Source organism: Rhinoderma darwinii, chromosome 1, assembly GCF_050947455.1.
Source record: "Rhinoderma darwinii isolate aRhiDar2 chromosome 1, aRhiDar2.hap1, whole genome shotgun sequence".
Classification (NCBI taxonomy): Eukaryota; Metazoa; Chordata; class Amphibia; order Anura; family Rhinodermatidae; genus Rhinoderma; species Rhinoderma darwinii.
The window spans coordinates 462,446,185-462,465,510 of NC_134687.1; the positions used below are offsets into that span (position 1 = coordinate 462,446,185).

General features: G+C 41.3%; 1 protein-coding gene across 3 annotated transcripts in view; it reads right to left on the reverse strand.

Moving 5' to 3' along the window:
- SFSWAP (splicing factor SWAP) overlaps positions 1-19,326 on the reverse strand; it is a 140,207-nt gene that overhangs the window by 1,648 nt on the left and 119,233 nt on the right. For all 3 annotated transcript variants that reach the window (XM_075833096.1, XM_075833115.1, XM_075833107.1), the window contains 2 exons: positions 2,240-2,404; positions 1,706-1,778 (listed from right to left, as the gene is read on the reverse strand). In XM_075833096.1, coding sequence (XP_075689211.1) covers positions 1,706-1,778; positions 2,240-2,404 — 238 coding nt within the window. The remainder of the gene's footprint in view (positions 1-1,705; positions 1,779-2,239; positions 2,405-19,326) is intronic.

Genomic DNA, 19,326 nt, shown 5'->3' on the forward strand with positions numbered 1-19,326 from the left:
GGGAGCTTTCATGATGTACACGCAGGGCAAAAACGTGATGTGAACAGGGCCTTAGAGAAACATAAGAGGTTGTTCTATAGTAAGCTATTGGACAGCAAGGGGCCTGTATATGGTCTGTGTTTGCATCTGGGAAAGAGGTCTCCGTACCCCATGGGTATCAACAATGTTGTGCACAAGTATGATTGTAACTTCAAATGGTTTATGACAGTTATGGAGCCAAATAGTGCTACAGACCAATCCAGCTGACGTTGCTGCTCAGCCAAAACACTAATATATTGGTGAATTACAAAGCTATTCTATAGTGGACTACAGTTCTCATGCAGAATGGAAATTGCAGCCAGTATGCAATATAACATCCAGTCTTAAAATCTGGTGACAGAGCCTCTTTAAGTGGCCTATCTTGTACATAATGTGATCGGCGCTGTAATGTAGATTAAAGCAGTTTTTTTTATTTAGAAAAACAATCATTTTTGACAGAGTTATGACCTATTTTAGCTTTATGCTAATGACTTTCTTAATGGACAACTGGGCGTGTTTTACTTTTTGACCAAGTGGGCGTCTGTGTGATATTTACAGCAAGGCAAGCATAATCTCGTTTTAAATGACAGGTTACATCGTAATCTCGCGAGATTACGCTAGCCTTGCTGTAAAAATCACACAGACGCTACAGAAGTGTCAGAATTGTGAATAGACATCACTTCCTGGCTGGTAGTGATGTCTATTCACTGTCATGACACATGAGTAGCATTACTGTGTGTTTATGTGGCTGCACAGTGATGTAATAAGATCACTATGTATTGTGTAAATGAATGGAGAGAAGTGTATGACGCTGATTGGTCAGCGTCATACACTTCTCTCCACAACGCCCACTTGGTCAAAAAGTAAAACACGCCCAGTTGTCCGTTAAGAAACTCATTAGCATAAAGCTAAAATTATAATGTGGTGACAGAGCCTCTTCAATGCAGTGTCCGAAAGCTCCATAAAAATGTGAGAAAATCCAAAACTGCACTTGTAATTCACTTGAAATCATGTTTACTGGGGCGAAATGACATCCAGGAATCTCTGAACTACCTGCCGGAAATGTCTAGAAATCCAGGGATTTGCTGGATGGACCAGGACACAGTTCTTAGACGAAAATATAGATATGGACGGGGAAAGACGACCAGCAACAACAGTAGGTTTAGGAAAGTCACCCAACCAACCAGATTGTTCTCCTACATGCCCTGTTCTTCGATGTGCTGCATATTTCTGCACGGCTTGCTGGTATTTAATTACTTCTTTCATTTAACCTTTGACCTTGCTGACAGTACCAATTAGGGTCTGATTTGTTCTAGTGAACTCGACAATGGAAAGGCAGCTTAGTAGATTTAGATAATTAAAGATATTGTGCACAGCAATTACCACTCATTACAAACAAGTGAAATGTGAACATGGGAGATTAACCCTTACTTTGCTGATGTTCTGCTGTGACATGCAGGGATGAGTCAAGACTTAACGTTTTCTACGAAGCTTACTGTACCCTTTCTAAAGTGCATATTATCCTTGCCAATAATTCTATCGGTAAAGCTCCAATATCTAGATTTCTTAGTTTACATTTTTCTTAACCTGAGAAGGACTTGAGTTACGATAAAATATTGGATCTTAGAGTTAATTTACCATATCAGAATTGGAAGCTTGTGACTTAATGAACAGCAGGATAAATTACCTGAGTTATTTTGGTCTGTACAGAAGAGACAATTTCTGACGTAATGCGGCCATCTTTGTCCTGGGACCTTTCCCTGCAAGCACACAGATATGATCACATCACATCATTACACCTCAGCTATTCAGATCAATAGTGCAACCAATATGGAGGGAACATTTTGGGTTCCCCAAAAAATAAAAAATTGTGTGTTTATATACAGAATATATGTTTTTTTTAATTAAATATTTTGCCCTTCAGGAGCCCAAAAGGGCTGTAATAGCGATACTGGTATTTACACAGACTAAAAGAAAAGGAAATGGGGCAGTGCATGAGTTAACACCCAATCGAAAGTTTAGTTTTGCTCAGATACAACAAAACAATTAAGTTTTTTTTTTTTCTACTTTCCACTCTTAGTAAAATTTTATATTCCTTACAAAGGAATATAAGCACAGGCTAAAAAAAGGTCAACAGAAGGTTGGAATTACAGGCTTTGAAATGGAGCATGCCGCACTACAGAGTCAATGAGCAAGAAAACAAATGTATGACCTGAATTACCTGTGGTAACGTTCTTGACTAGATCCCCTGCTCTCCACGGGAGAGATACTTGTTGAGTGTACTGCGCTCTGTGCCCCTTGTCTGCTGGGTGAGCGGGAACGAGATCTTGGTTTGGACTTCGATTCTGATTTGGAGTGTCTTTTCTTCCCATTTCCATGTGGGCTCCTGCAAGAAAAAACAATGTAGACTATAAACATATATGTAACATGTAAAAAAAAACAAAAAAATGGTGCACACCTTAATACCAAATGGAAGGGTTCACTAGATAAAATGTGTGGAAGAGGAACACTTACAGGTCTGTGGCCTTGGTTTTTCTTTTCCCTTTTATCAGCTTTAAGGGTCCCTGACACAGTACTCCTAGAATCAGCTACCGGTTATTGGGTGAAAACCGAACTATAATTCAAGTCAATCCCATCTTCAGTGCCAAGTCGCAAGCTCTCTACCCATAACCTAATTGTTCTCATTTGACCGGAGTATAACTCGCAGCATCAACATACATTCTGGTCCATAAATCTCTAGTTGCATCTACAGAAGTATAGACAACCAAAGACGTTGGAAGACCGGCTCATCACGGAGAATGTGTTTCAGACTGAAGAAAAGCAAATCTAGGGGTTACTTTAGCCAGCGGTGGACAGACTACTGTAAACTCTAGCCAGCCAATATGAATGTCTAGAGAGATCGAGGGAAAAAAGAAATCCCAAAAATTTGTGCACAGGAATCAAATATCTAGGTGCATTGGCTACCTGGCTCCTAGTATTTGTTCAGTCTTGACCATCATAATCTTTACCTTTTAAACATGTGGATCATCAAAATCTGATTTCTAAACTGCTGCCTAAAACTTTTTTGTGTCCAACATAAATGATCCAGATATTATGAAGTAGGACTTTTTTATGGCGTGGGCAGGAAGCACATCCCGCACATGCCATAAACGTACGGCACAGGAGCGATCAAGCAGCTGGCATCCCGCTGCGACACTTCGGATAGGAGGAGTTAAGACCTATCCTATTTAACACTTTAGATGCCGCTTTCAAAAGCAGATGCCTCATCTTAGTGGTTAGACGGGGAGGGAAGGTTCCTCTGTCACCCCATTGGCACAATCAAGTGGTGCCAATAGTATGGAATAGTAAAAAAAAAACAAAAAAACTATTACTAATGTATGTATGTATGTATGTATGTATGTATCATAAGCAAAGAAATTGATAAAAAGGAGTCACAGCGCCACAAATATGAATAAATACAAAACTTTATTTATAATAGAACATACAATATTACATAACACAGATAAAAAGGTGATATAAGGATCTTAAAATACCAAGTGTGGGTAATTAAGAAAAATGATATTGCCACGAGTATCTTATGGTAAAAAATATACAATAGAACATATATGCCCTAGGCAATGAAAAAAAGCCAGTATCGATGATTCATCGTTATAGCGTCTTATATATGGTATAGAGTAGTATACATATGGCAAGGTAATTCGGACACAAGACAACAGAAGGGTCCTAATGCCAAAAATGTCTACTGGTGAAAGAGACACTATAAAGAAGCATAATCCGAAAAAGAGGGGCTCTTATCTTTACAATAAGTGCAAAAGGGAGAAATATCCCGGCATATGTTATGGTGTTCCGTCAAACAAAAATCTGCCTTGAATGGCAGACATCAACACAAGCTTACCCATGGAGATGGAGATAGTCAAGACAACCCACACAATGAAGCCTGATGTAGTGGCGCCCCATGTATGTATGTATGTATGTATGTATGTATGTATGTATGTATGTATGTATGTATGTATGTAACGACGCAAAGAAAAAAAGCGAGTATCTTGTTATTTATTCCACATGGTGAACGACTTAAAAAATAAATCTAAAAATACAATGGAGGAATTGCTCTGTGTGTATCTATGCTTCCGGACAGTATGCATTACGCAGGATTTTAAGCTTGGTCTACCTGGGGCGGACTGTATCTTCCACATTTTGCATTACAGACCATATTAAAAAAAATAATTGTGGTTTATAATTGATTACTAAAGTTATGATTTATTGGCTAAATATATTCAGGTTTCTCCATATGTTTAAAGGTATATTAAGAGTAAGAGTCATGTAAATGCACCCTTAAACGGGTCTTTATATAATTTTCTTGTCTTAGTTTGTATACTACACAATTTCGGGTACTGGAGCACTGCTGATCCTTGGAACAAAGCTGCTAACCCACTTGGAGAAGCAGTTCACACTGAGCTTAATAGTGTACTGGGGGACGGTCTAGTCAGTAGATGTTTAACACATGAAGATGTGGCTCACAAGGGAGATTTTATTTATCCTGTTTTCAAGAAAAATGAATTAAGTCATTTTACATTCAGGGCTTTATGCAGTGCATGTAAGAAATAATTTATTGAAGGTTTTATATCCCAAAAACAAACAACCTCATGTTTGTTGGATCATATTAACGGCAGATTACACACTGTAAAGAGGACGAAATGGAGCGTCTTAAGGCACATCTGCCCATCAATAATTAAATGTAAACATTCAGGCTGTGCCTAGAAGGGATCATTAAAAGGAGGCCAGCTGTATCTAGATGGCAGAGGAGAATACAATTCTCTCTCTGCTTAGGTTGAGGAGGGTATTTGTTTCAGATAGGCTGAAGAATGAGGGGAAGACTTCGAGGTTTTCAGGATTTTTTTTACCTATAGTTTGATTGTATTTTATCATACAATCAATAAACTATAGGTTAAGAAAAAAAACTTTACGCAACTTTTTAATAAACTTTGGATTTCGATCCATCAGCATTTTCAAGATCCTCGCTTGCGGTCAGTGAATGGAAACTTAATTGATTACTAATAGAGGCTTAAAACAGGTTCGAAGAGACACTTTTTTGCTAAAGAGCTTTATAACAGTACTAGAACAATTGTTACGACTTAATGCTGTATGGAGATATAATAAGAAAACCTTGCTGATAAGTTCTTATGGACTATAAAAGAAGCTGTAAAGGAAAGCATATATTCACACTTTACCTCTGGGAGATTTAGATCTACATAGAAAAAAACATCTACATCTATCACCACAGAAGCATGGCAGTGATTGACAGCCGGCCTCCTACTGTAATGGCCAGAGAAACCCATAGCAAGCGCAGCATCTAAGGTGTTTAATAGAGTAATGGCCTAATAGGTTCCTGTCCGTGTAATACTGCCACACAATAATGCCGTGAAATAATATGTATTCCAAAAGCATTATAGAAGCTAGCACTTCTTAAAGTTCCTTAGACAGACAAAAAAATAAAATAAAATACAAAGTAACATTTATTAGGTACAGCCATATACGTACCGACCAATAGAATGTTAATTTGATATTTTGCTGCACGGTTAACAGGGGGAGGGAAAAAAAAAAATGCAAAAAACAATGGTGTAACTGCTGCTTTTATTGTGCCCGCAAATGGTGCCATTGAAAAATACCACTCAGCCCGCAAAAAAAAGCCCTGATGCAGATACATCAATGGAAAAGTGTTATGGATGTTGGGAGTGCAACGAAAACCCAAAAAAAAAAAAAGCTTGTTCTTTAACCCCTTCCCCCTGCTTGCATTCTGGGCCCTAATGACCAAGCCATTTTTTACATTTTTCCATTGTCACATTCGAAGAGCTATAACTTTTTTATTTTTGCGTCGGCATAGCTGTATAAGGTCTTGTTTTTTGCGGGACGACTTGCAGTTTTTATTGGTACCATTTGAGAGTAGATGCGACTTTTTGATCACTTTATCAAATTTTTTTTAAGTCAGGATTAACAGAAAACAATTTTTCCATTGTTTTTTATGGCGTTCACAGTGCGGGTTAAATAATGTAACAGCTTTATAGTCGGGGTCGTTACGGACGCGGCTATACCAAATATGTGTAACTTTTTTGCTTTATTGTAGTTTTTTTTAATAGTAAAGCATTTTGTAAGGGGAAAAAGTGGGTTTTTCATTTTTTTTTTTTATTAACTTTATTAAAATTTTTACTTTTATACTAGTCCCACTAGGGGACTTCACTATCCTCCGATCGCTATTATAATACACTGCAATACTTTTGTATTGCAGTGTATTACTGCCTGTCCTGCGGCATGATCTAGCAGGCATTCGCTCCAGGCAGATCTGGGGGCCTTTATTAGACCCCCGGCTGCCATAGAAGACACAGACACTCGGCGATTTTATCGCCGGGTGTCAGTGGGATGAGAGGGAGCTCCCTCCCTCTCTCCAAAACCACTCAGATGCGGTGCACGCTATTGTGCACCGCATCTGAAGGGTTAAACGGGTGAGATCGATACTAATATCGATCTCACCCGGCAGAGCAGGGACGCCCCCAGCCCTCAGCTGCCTCTGGCAGCGGAGAGCAGGGAGATTTGACGGCTCCCTGCTCTGTTTACTTTATTCTACAGCAGCGCCGTGGAATAGCGGCGCTGTAGAATAAAGCCCATTAATGGCGGTCATTAAGGGGTTAAGGCCCAAAATATGGCGGTACTTGAACCTCATGAGAGGTAATGAATTAAGAGGACTTCTATGATGTGAAGCACATAATGCTTATATCACTATCCTATAGTCGTGTAGCTTACAAAGTTCAATGGTCTAACATTCAGAAGTCCAACACTACTGTACATCCACCATACAAAACCGTAAAAATGGGAATCCGGAGAGAACGGACTATCACGTGCCAGAAAGCAGTACCCTGGATTTTATTTTACCAGTATCTTCTAGACAATTGGTAGTCATGTACGGGAGCTCATCATCCAATTGTAGAATTTATGAATTTTTAGCAAGAATTTCCCACCACAACCTGAATATTACTTTTACCGAGACAATTTTCTTATAGCTGCAGTCGGCACAGTGCCAAACCAATATATGCCTACCATCCGGACAGACATTGAAAAGCCTATCACGCCTAGCAGCCAGTCAACTCCGCAGGAGGCAGGATTGTCACATAACCGAGAATAATCTTTTACTGCCTATAAAGGAAAGTTTATAAACATTTATAGTAAAAAGGAAAGTGGAGGCATTGCCCGCAGTCCGGTTACTACTCTCATTTTTCAACCTGTCCCACTAAAATGACAGCTGTAATCTGTGTCAATGACCGGGTTTCCCTCTGGAGGTCTTCTATATAAAACTGTACTGCAGCATTACTTTAACAAGTCAGTTTAATGGGAGCATGGCTAAACATTGTGATTATTGTTTTCCATGTGCAATGACAAATATTCTTCATTTAATACTAGAATTGCCAAGCTAAATTAAATTAGAGTAGTAGATAGCGCAGCCACTGCAAACTATGAATAACAGTTTCAGCTCAGCGCTACATATTATACATAGGATAAGTGGATTGCGCAGGCAAATAACATTTGGCACCTAATGAAGGAAGTCCGTTATGTCTCTCTAACATACTGTATGGCTTCCATTAGACATTGCTTTATATACTAGACACATAATGGTATACGCTAGAGACCAGTTGCATTGTTTTACTGATCTACCACGAATACGACTTACATTGCTACATGGTTTCCGGTCAAAAAAAGAGCAAAAGTTCGATCCTGCCAAGGCCTCGTTCACATTGAGTTAGGTATTTCTGTTGATCTCCTCATAGGAGCAGAGAAAACACTGGAAACACCGGATCTGTTGCACGACAGACACGATCAGCGCCCAACAGATCCCATTGACTTTAATGGGTTCCATCAGGTTTCCGCCGTGGTGTCCGTTTTACCAGACAAAAAATTGCACACCATGCTGCACTATTTTGTCCGGCATTTTCACAATTGGATGTGTGAAGGTAATTGCTAACGGAGCCTTCAATGCAGATGTAAACAAAGCCTAAAACTGCCGCATTCTAAAATTACGGTCCTTGATTATAACATATCTCAAACAGAAAAATGTACAATGACAAAGACGACAAATACGATTTATCTAGGGAACCATATTCTTAGTGGAATAACAGTCTGATACGCCGCCTCCTCATTCACCATCAAGTCTTATCCAGAGACTTCAAAAAATAAATGATCCCCATTTGATTTGTATGTACAGGACGGGACAGGTTTAATCCCAACTCCTTGGCTAAAATCTTAATGTACTGACACTCACATTTTGGGGACTGGACAAGTCATATCATGAAATCATTGTTTTCTCTAGTCATATATAAATAGATTTAATACATTGGAATCCACTCTCGGTTCACAAGTGACAGCGAATATCAAACCGGTTTCTTTTACATCAGATTCTTCACTACAGTCTGAAGGAACAGTAAAATGAGCAAGTCTAACGCAAGATTTAGGCTATGTTCACACAGAGTATTTTGCAGGAGGAATATCTGCCTCAAAATTCCGTTTGGAAGTTTGAGGCAGATTTTCCTCTCCTTGAAAGCCGATTTTCGCAGAGTTTTTCGCCCGCGGCCATTGAGCGCCGCGGGCATAAAACACCGTGAAATACGCTTTCTCTGCCTCCCATTGAAGTCAATGGGAGGTCAGAGGCGGAAACGCCCGAAGATAGGGCATGTCGCTTCTTTTTCCCGCGAGGCAGTTTTACCGCTCGCGGGAAAAAGACGCCGACGCCTCCCATTGAAATCAATGGGAGGCATTTTCGGGCCGTTTTTGCGATGCGGTTTCCGCGTCAAAAAACTCGGCAAAATACTCCGTGTGAACATAGCCTTAGAGGCAACCGGAGCTCTGATACAGGAGAAACAATGCAAGAAAAAAAAATAAAAAGATTCTGGTAATCAGGTAGTCAAAACAAAGCATGGCCACTGCACAGCTATCTCCCTCATCTATATCTCATACCTCCCAACTTTCAAGTATCGCAAAGAGGGACAGTGGCGCGGCACATTTATTTTCCTACTAAACCACGCTCCTAATCCCGCCCAATCCCTGCCCATACACACCCAGTTAAGCCCACAGTATCATGCTCCCATAGCACCTCCCGCACAGTAGAATACCCCATAGCGCCTCCCGCACAGTAGAATACCCCATAGCGCCTCCCGCACAGTAGAATACCCCATAGCGCCTCCCGCACAGTAGAATACCCCATAGCGCCTCCCGCACAGTAGAATACCCCATAGCGCCTCCCGCACAGTAGAATACCCCATAGCGCCTCCCGCACAGTAGAATACCCCATAGCGCCTCCCGCACAGTAGAATACCCCATAGCGCCTCCCGCACAGTAGAATACCCCATAGCGCCTCCCGCACAGTAGAATACCCCATAGCGCCTCCCGCACAGTGTAATACCCCACAGCGCCTCCCGCACAATAGAATACCCCACAGCGCCTCCCGCACAGTAGAATACCCCATAGCGCCTCCCGCACAGTAGAATACCCCACAGCGCCTCCCGCACAGTAGAATACCCCACAGCGCCTCCCGCACAGTAGAATACCCCATAGCGCCTCCCGCACAGTAGAATACCCCATAGCGCCTCCCGCACAGTAGAACACCCCATAACGCCTTCCGCACAGTATAATACCCCATGACGCCTCCCGCACAGTGTAATACCCCATGGCGCCTCCCGCACAGTGTAATACCCCATGGCGCCTCCCGCACAGTGTAATACCCCATGGCGCCTCCCGCACAGTGTAATACCCCAAAGTGCCTCCCGCACAGTGTAATACCCCAAAGCGCCTCCAGCAGTGTAATACCCCAAAGCGCCTCCCGCACAGTGTAATACCCCAAAGCGCCTCCTGCACAGTGTAATACCCCCAAAGCGCCTCCTGCAGTGTAATACCCCAAAGCGCCTCCCGCACAGTGTAATACCCCATAGCGCTTCCCGCACAGTAGAATACCCCATAGCGCCTCCCGCACAGTAGAATACCCCATAGCGCCTCCCGCACAGTAGAATACCCCATAGCGCCTCCCACACAGTATAATGCCCCATAGCGCCTCCCACACAGTGTAATACTCCATAGCGCCTCCCGCACAGTAGAATACCCAATAACGCCTCCCACACAGTAGAACACCCCATAGCGCCTCCCACACAGTAGAACGCCCCATAGCGCCTCCCACAGTATAATGCCTCATAGCGCCTCCCACACAGGATAATACCACATAGTGCCTCCCACACAGTATAATGCCTCATAGCGCCTCCCACACAGTATAATGCCTCATAGCGCCTCCCACACAGGATAATACCACATAGTGCCCCCCACACCGTATAATGCCCACAGATGCCCCTGCAGATAGTGTCACAGTACCCCCAGTGAAAGATCAGACACCTTGAAACAGGCGCTACTAACTTAGCCTGCACAAATGGGCTCCTTGATCCCTTGCCACTGCAAATTTATTTAAAGAGACAGCTCAAATCATTTTCTTTCAACACCCTAAGGAGTTAGCTGATTTTGGCCTGTCTCCCTGCAGAATCGTTTGGCCGTGAGAAAACATGTCGGGAGAATTTTTAAACTATCCGAGGAGAGGTTCCCTGATCCCCCTGTATTGATGAAAAGCTAATGATATCTGACACCAGATGGGTAGGAGGGCAATGACACCTTAGCAGTTTACATCTTATGGCTTACACAAGGAGTAACACAAAATGGGAGATTTATGGAGCTCTCTTATGTGTTTAAATATATAATCGAATTATCTATTTGGAATCTTTCGCTGTCTGATAATGCCATGTGACTTGCTGAAATAAACAAAATATCGCTTGAACACATTCCGATCCTGTATGATGCAAGAAGCAATCAGATTACAATTGGCTGTATTTTTCTATATGAAAATGTAAGTTATATTTTATATATAAAATCTCCAGATCTAGCCTTTTTTTTCTTATTAGCTAATATATTACAGAGGAGTGCCAGAATTTCAGTCTAGGTGGTGGACTGTAAGGGTATGTGCACACACACTAATTACGTCCGTAATTGACGGACGTATTTCGGCCGCAAGTACCGGACCGAACACAGTGCAGGGAGCCGGGCTCCTAGCATCATACTTATGTACGATGCTAGGAGTCCCTGCCTCTCCGTGGAACTACTGTCCCGTACTGTAATCATTTTTTCAGTACGGGACAGTTGTCCTGCAGCGAGGCAGGGACTCCTAGCGTCGTACATAAGTATGATGCTAGGAGCCCGGCTCCCTGCACTGTGTTCGGTCCGGTACTTGCGGCCGAAATACGTCCGTATATTACGGACGTAATTAGTGTGTGTGCACATACCCTAAAACTACACCATGCCCACAGAGAGCCACAGTGCCCACATATAAAAGTGCCACAGTGCCTATTAGTGTGTCACAATACCAGAATTTGGACTTCGATACCGATACTTTCTGTAGAATTGCGATTCTCGATAGTAAAACGTTACTTTGCAAAAAATAAAAAAAATAAGTTCTTCCATTTTCTAATGTGAGGCACGTGGTGTGATGAATTTTGAACCTCCATGATCCTCACATTAATAGTAATTAACTCCATCATGTTCTCAAATCATAATGGACAACATTGGGTTAATATGTGAGGTACATGATGGGGTTAATTACTATTAATGTGAGGCACATGGAGGTGTTAATTAATATGAATTCTTATGAATTTAAGTGAACGAAAGCAGTATTTATTTTGTTACAGCGTACACATCATAAATGACGCTATAAATTTGTTGTGCAGGTTATTACGGTAGCAACGATACTGAATGTGTATATTCTATGTATTGAGACTTATTTTAATGCATATTGTAAAAAACTACGTTCATGTGTTACAATACTGAGCTGCGCACAGCTTTGTATCGACATACGTGAATTAACGGTATTGAACAGTTTGAGGGTGCACGCTATCGAAATAGTATCGATATTTTGATGCATTGTGCAACCCTAGTGCCTATGTAGATGGCGCCCATATAGTGCCATCCTGCCTCTAGCTAGCCCTAAACCACCCTGTAGATCGCTCCAGTGGGGCTCCCTCTAGGAGCGGAAACCCAAGCCAGAGCATCGACAATGCTCTGGCCGGGGATTCCACTCCAGGAGGAGCCCCTGACGTCACTGTCCATATATGGATAGTGACGCCAGGGCCTTCTCCATGAGCAGAATTCCCGGCAACGCTCTAGCCAGGGATTCCGCTCCTGGAGGATCCATTGAAGTCACTATCCATATATGGACAGTGACGTCAAGGGCTTATCCAAAACAGGAGCCCCCGGCCTGGGAGCTTGTGCTGCTCTGGCCAGGGACTCCATAGTTGAAAGCTAAAGCAGGGAGTTGACTGTTTACTTTATGGTAAGAAGTAATCACTAGATGCATGCATGGGTTAAATGCAAATTTCTTTACGGTTGCTGTACATGTCTAGCCACTATTGGAGATAGACATTTAATGTTGTTAACACCATGGAGCGGGCAATAACGGTTAACTACTTTTTGGAGTTTGTGCTACTGTGTTCAGTGGCTTGTAACAGACAGAGGATGAAATGCTGCAATAAATAGAAAAGGCAGAAAACAATAATGGGGTCCATATTATGGGGGATTTAGACTATCCTGATGTTTATTGCAACATGCTTGTCCTGCTAAAAGCTGTATGTTTTTATACACAATTCAAGAACATTATTTCTCTCAGTTGGTCGATAAACCAACCAGAGGGGATCATGTGCTGGATCTGGTCTTATCGAATAGATAAGACAAAATATCAGATGTGGAGGTCCGGGAGCTTGGGCAACACGGAGCACAATATGGTAATTTTTAATATAATATTCAATAAAACCGTACAAGGGTAGCTACAAAAACCTGGAATTTTAGGAAAGCAGAATTCAATCAACTGAGGGAAACACTTAGGGCTCATTCAGACGAGCGTACAACTCGTCCGTGTGCTGTGCGTGAAAATCACGCACAGCACACTGACCTATTGATTTCAAAGGGGCCATTCACACATGTAGAAGTTTTCACAGAGCGTGTGTCCATTGCGTAAAACTCACTGCATGTCCTATATTGGTGCGATTTTCACGCACCTATCGCCCATTGAAGTCAATGGGTGCGTGAAAATCACGCACAGCACACGGCTGCAAATCCATGTGCTGTGCGTGATTTACGCATCAATTTAATTGAAAATAAAAAAAAAAACGCTTTGCAAGTGCGTGAATAACGCATGCCCCTCCCAAAGCACACTGATGCATAACGGACCAGATTCACGCGCGTTTTTCATGTGTGTGAATCTGATCCGCTCGTGTGAATGTAGCCTTAGTCTTGTTGACTGGGACCATGTAATGGTTAATAGAGTTACTGAAGCTAAATGGGGATATTCCTAAAAAATATATTACATGAATCGTGTAGTAAGTTTATACCCAGTGGTAACAAAACGTCTAGGAATAAACAGAGACCAATATGGATGAATAGGGAATTACTGAATATAGCAAGACAAAAAATAAAATGTAAAACATGGAAGACTTAGCCTGGAATGCTCTTTCTGAACCAAAGATCTCAATAGGAAATGTAAAAAAATGAAATCAGGTTAGTCACAGAAAAACATATCATTAGAAATTGAATATGAAACACCAAAAATTGCATAAATGCCATAAATAAAAAAATCGGATACTATTGGCCCTCTTAAAGATGAGCATGGAAATATAATTGGAAAGGACAAAGAAGGCTGAGATATTAAACACATTTACTGAGGCGCTGCTAGCGGCAGATATTCAGGGGGACAGTAATAAAAAGGTACCTACGAAACAGAGGAGGAAGTACAGAAATTCGCAAATTAAATATTGATAAAGCCCCTGGCCCAGAGGGCATAGATCAACCGTTAATGAAATGGAGACCATCCGATCTCATCTTCTTAGACCATTAGGCCATAAAAATGAAAATTAATTAACGAGAGAGCTCATTGATCGGAGCTAGTTTGCACCTTTCACAAGGAGCAATGCATTAGAACGGGGTTAGGTATGCATTATTATTTTAATTAGGCACTATTGGGGCTGTGTGGGGGCATTATACTGTATGCGGACAGCTATGGGGGCATTCAACTGCATGGGGCAACTGGTGGGCATTATATTGCGTGGGGGAGCTGCGGGGCATAATACTATGTGGCATTATACTGTGTATATACAACAGTATACAGCAGGCTCAGGGGATATTAATTAAATGGCACAGCATGCAAAAAGGGTTGTGGCCAAAATTGTACATTAACCCCTTGAAGTCCAAGCCATTTTAGTTTTTTTCATTTTAGTTTTTCACTTCCCGCCTTCCATGAGCCATAACTTTATTTTTCCATCAATAGAGTGGAGTGAAGGCTTGTTTTTTTTTGCGGTAAGAGTTGTAATTTCTATTGACACCATTTAACCACTACCCACACCAGGACGTAACTGTCCGTCGTTGCGGGTGGTTACCTCCCGCACGAGGACGTATAGTTACTGAGTTTTTCCCAGTGCACACTGTCGCCGACAGCTGACACTCCCCTCTTGCCGGCCAGCAGTCCTTTGCCGCTGATTTCGGCGAATTAACCCCTTAAATTCGGCGATCGAGTGCAATCGTCGAATTTTAGGGGTTTCTAGCATATCGGCAGACCCCCGTCCGAAATCGCGGGGTCTGCCGATAGTTAGTATGGCAAACGGAAGCCAAACAATGGCTTATGGGTCTGCCATGGACGGAAGCCCATCAGGACCAACCTTCGGCTGGTCCTGATAGGCTTCCTGTCAGAGTGACAGAAAGTCACTGTGCCGTTCCCGATGCACACTGTCGGCGACAGTGTGCATCGGGAACTTGGAGATCAGCTGTCCCCGACAGCTGACACTCTCCAGTGTTGCCGATCAGCGGCTCATCGCCGCTGATTTCGGCAATGAACCCGTTACATGCGGGGCTCGACTGCGATCTCCACATGTAGCGGGTTTGTAGCGCATCAGCAGCCCCCATGCAATCGTGGGGGCTTCTGATGCTTGTGATGGCACCCGGGGGCCAGACAACGGCCTCTGCTGATCCTCATAGACCAACTGTCAGAGTGACTGTGACGTCACACTGACAGTTGGAATACATTACACTACCTAGGCAGTGTAATGTATTCTAGCAGCGATCAAAGCTGCAGGTCAAAAATATAAAGTGTAAAAAGTAAAAAAAAGTTAATAAAAATGTTTTATAAAAGTGTAAAAATAAAAGGTTTTGTTTTCCTATAAGTCATTTATTATAGGGAAAAAATGAAAACGTTAAAAAAAAAGTACACATATTTGGTATCGCCGCGTTCGTAACGGCCCAAACTATGAAACTATAATGTTAATTTTTCCGCACGGTGAACGCAGCAAACAAAATAAACGGAAAACTGTCAGCATCGCTATTTTTTGGTCACCACTCCTCCCAAGATATAGAATAAAAAGTGATCAAAAAGTCGCATTTACCCCAAAATGGTTACAATAAAAACTACAACCCGTGTCGCAAAAAACAAGACCTCCCACAGCTTTTTTGACGAAAATATAAAAAAGTTACGGCTCAGAATAGCGTGTCCCAGAAAATAAATTATTTTATAGAAACTTAATTTTATTGTGCAAACGCTGCAAAACGTAAAAAAAACTATACACATATGGTATCGGCGTAATCGTACTGACCCGCAGAATAAATGAAAACATAATTTATTGCGCACGGTGAACGCTGTAATAAATAAAGAATTTAAAAAGCAAAAATTGCTGTTTTTTGGTCACCTTCGCTCTAAAAAAGATCCTGAGGGGCCAAAATGCTCACTATACCCCTAGAAAAATTCCTTGAGGGGTGTAGATTCCAAAATAGGGTGACTTTTGGGGGGTTTCCACTGTTTTGGTCCCTCCGGGGCGTTGCAAACCCGACATGGCACTGAAAACCAATCCAGCAAAATCTGCGCTCCAAAATCCAAAAGGCGCTCCTTCACTCCTGATCCTTGCTGTGTGTCCAAACATCAGTTTAAGACCACATATGGGGTATTGCCGTAATCGGGATAAATTGCTTTACAAATGTTGGGCGGGTTTTTCTCCTTTATTAATTGTAAAAATTAAAAAAATTCTATGTTTCCACAGAAAAATAGGTGATTTTCTACAGACTAATTCCACTAAATTCTGCAAAAAAACTGTGGGGTCAAAATGCTAACTATACACCTAGAAAAATGCCTTGAGGGGTGTAGTTTCCAAAATGGGGTCACTTTTGGGGGGTTTCGACTGTTTAGGTACCACAGGACCTCTTCAAACCTGACATGGTGCCTAAAATATATTCCTAAAAAAAGGAGGCCCCAAAATCCTCTAGGTGCTCCTTTGCTTCTGCGGCCTGTGTTTCAGTCCATTAGGACACTAGGGCCACATGTAGGATATTTCTAAAATCTGCAGAATCTGGGCAATAAATATTGAGTTGTGTTTCCCTGGTAAAACCTTCTGTGTTACAGATTTTTTTTTATTACAAATGAATTTCGGCAAAAAAAAATGAAATTTGTAAATTTCACCTCTACTTTGCCTTAATTCCTGTGAAACGCCTAAAGGGTTAAAATACTTTCTGAATGTGGTTTTGAATACTTTGAGGGGTGAAGTTTTCAAAATGGGGTGATTTATGGGGACTTTCTAATATAGAAGGCCCTCAAAGCCACTTCAGAACTGAACTGGTCCCTGAAAAAATAGCCTTTTGAAATTTTATTGAAAATATGAGAAATTGCTGCTAAAGTTCTAAGCCTTGTAACGTCCTAGAAAAATAAAAGTATGTGAAAAAAAAAATGATGCAAACATAAAGTAGACATATGGGGGATGTTAACTAGTAACTATTTTGTGTGGTATTACTATCTGTTTTACAAGCAAATACATTGAAATTTAGAAAAATGCTAAGTTTTGCAAATTTTTGCTAAAATTTGACGTTTTTCACAAATAAATATTTAATTTATCGACCAAATTTTTTCACTAACATAAAGTACAATATGTCACGAGAAAACAATCTCAGAATCACTTGGATAGGTAAAAGCGTTCGAGTTATTACCACATAAAGTGACACGTCAGATTTGAAAAAATCATCTGTGTCCACAAGGCCAAAACAGGCAGGGTCCTAAAGGGGTTAAAGTACCATATAATGTATGTGGAGTGGAATTGTAAAAAATTGCAATTCCTCCATTTTCTTTTGGGTTTCGTTTTTACGTCTTTCACCATGCGGTAAAAACAACAAATTTACGTTATTCTGCTGGTCAACAGGATTATGGCAATACTACATTTCTAGAGAGTTTTTTTTTTTAAATGTTTTGCTTTTTTCATAAAGGAAAAACAATTTGTTAAAAAAAAATGGTGTTGCCAAATTCTGAAAGCCATAACTTATTTTTGCGTCAAATTGAGCGGTATGATGGCTTATTTATTGCGGCACGAGCTGTGGTTTTTCTCGGTAACATTTTTTGGTACATACAACTTTTTTAAATCACGTAAAAAAAATTTAGAGCTAAGTTAGCCAAAATACAGCGATTCTGGTTTTTTTGTTAGTGCGTTCACTGTGCGAGTTAAATAATGCTATATTGTAATAGTTCAGACTTTAGCAGACACAGCGATACCAAATTTTGTTTATTTCTTACATTAGTTCAGAGAAAAAAAAATAAAAAATGGGAAAAAGGTTTCTGTTTTTTCTTTTAACTTTTCATTAATCCCTCTAGGGGAATTGAACCAGTGTTCGTTAGATCGCCAGTTCAATACACTGCAATAATGATGTATTGCAGTGTATAGTCATTTTTACAGGGTTCTGTTAAGCCCTGGCAGAGGAAGGGTTTAGCAGAGAACAAGCAGACCTGGGGGACTTCATTAGGCCGCCGGGCTGCCATGACAACCATCGGCACCCCACGATCGCCTCGAACAGCTTAAACGGCCAGGAACAGCGCGATCGTATAATACACAGTGGACTCCTGCAGCGTATGGAGTGGGCTCAGCACGTGACCCCGCTCAATACTTCTCCCCCTGCATCATGACGTACCGGCATGTCATTTTGCGTCAAGGGGTTAATCGTAATCTAGGTTACATGTTCAATTAATTTTGACTTCGGTTATAATCGCCCAGCCCTATCCTGAACCACCATGCTCTGTATATCTATGAGGTGGTAAGTGCAAACCTGAATGTTGGTCATGCGACTGTTGTGATATATCTAGATTTTGCAAAAGCATTTGATACTGCACCACAAAGCAGCCTTGTACTTAACCCCTTTAGGCATTACTACGTACATGTACGTGATAAGCGTTTAAGAGAATTAGGAGGCGCACTCATGGGCTGAGCTCGCTCCATACTCAGCGGGTGTCAGCCAACAGCAGAGCCCTCACCGCAATGGGCAGAATCTAAGATCACTTTCATTCCCCCCATTTAAACCCTTAAATGCCGCGGTCAATCCGACCACAGCATCCAAGGTGTGAGAGAGGGGGGCGCACTGCTCTGACAACCCATTGGCCCCCTGCGATCGTATCGCGGGGTGCCTATTGTTGTCATGGCAGCCTGGGTCCCTAATATCAGTATAACGTGTACATCATTTAAGCGATCCAATGGTCGCTGGTTCATGTCCCCTTGGGGAACTAGTACATTTTTTAAAAAAAGTTTGTTTTAATAATTTTTTTTTAATTAAAAACTTAACTGGTATTGCCGCATCCGTAAGAGTCAGAACTATTACACTAACATTTTTTTAACCCACGCAGTTAACACTAGAATTACAGTTTTTTGGTCATCTTAGCGCCCCACAAAAATGGAATAAAAATTTATCAAAAAGCCACATGTAGCCAAAAATGGTACCAATAAAAAGCTACAGCTCACCCCGCAAATAAACCTTTACATCGCTCAAATAGATGGGAAAAAAAAAAGTTAGGCCTCTCAGAATGTGGCGACACAAAACAAATTTCGTTTAACAAATTGTTTTTTTCTTTGTAAAAGTGGTAAATCAAAAAAATATATAATTTTGGTATCATCATAATCTTAACACGTAGAAGTGGTCATATCGTTTTTACCACAAGAACACCATAAAAATAAAACCCAAAAACCAACGTCGGAATTGATTTTTTTTGGCCAATTCATGCAAAGATTTTTTTTTTCAGGTTTCCCAGTACATTATATGGTACATTAAATGGTGGCATGAAAAACTACAACTTGTCCCGCAAAAAACAAGCCCTCATACGGCTCGTTGATGGAAATATTGAAGAATCAAAAAAATTGGCCCGGTCATTAAGGGGTTAAAGGCTTTGAACGGATTATTTTTTTT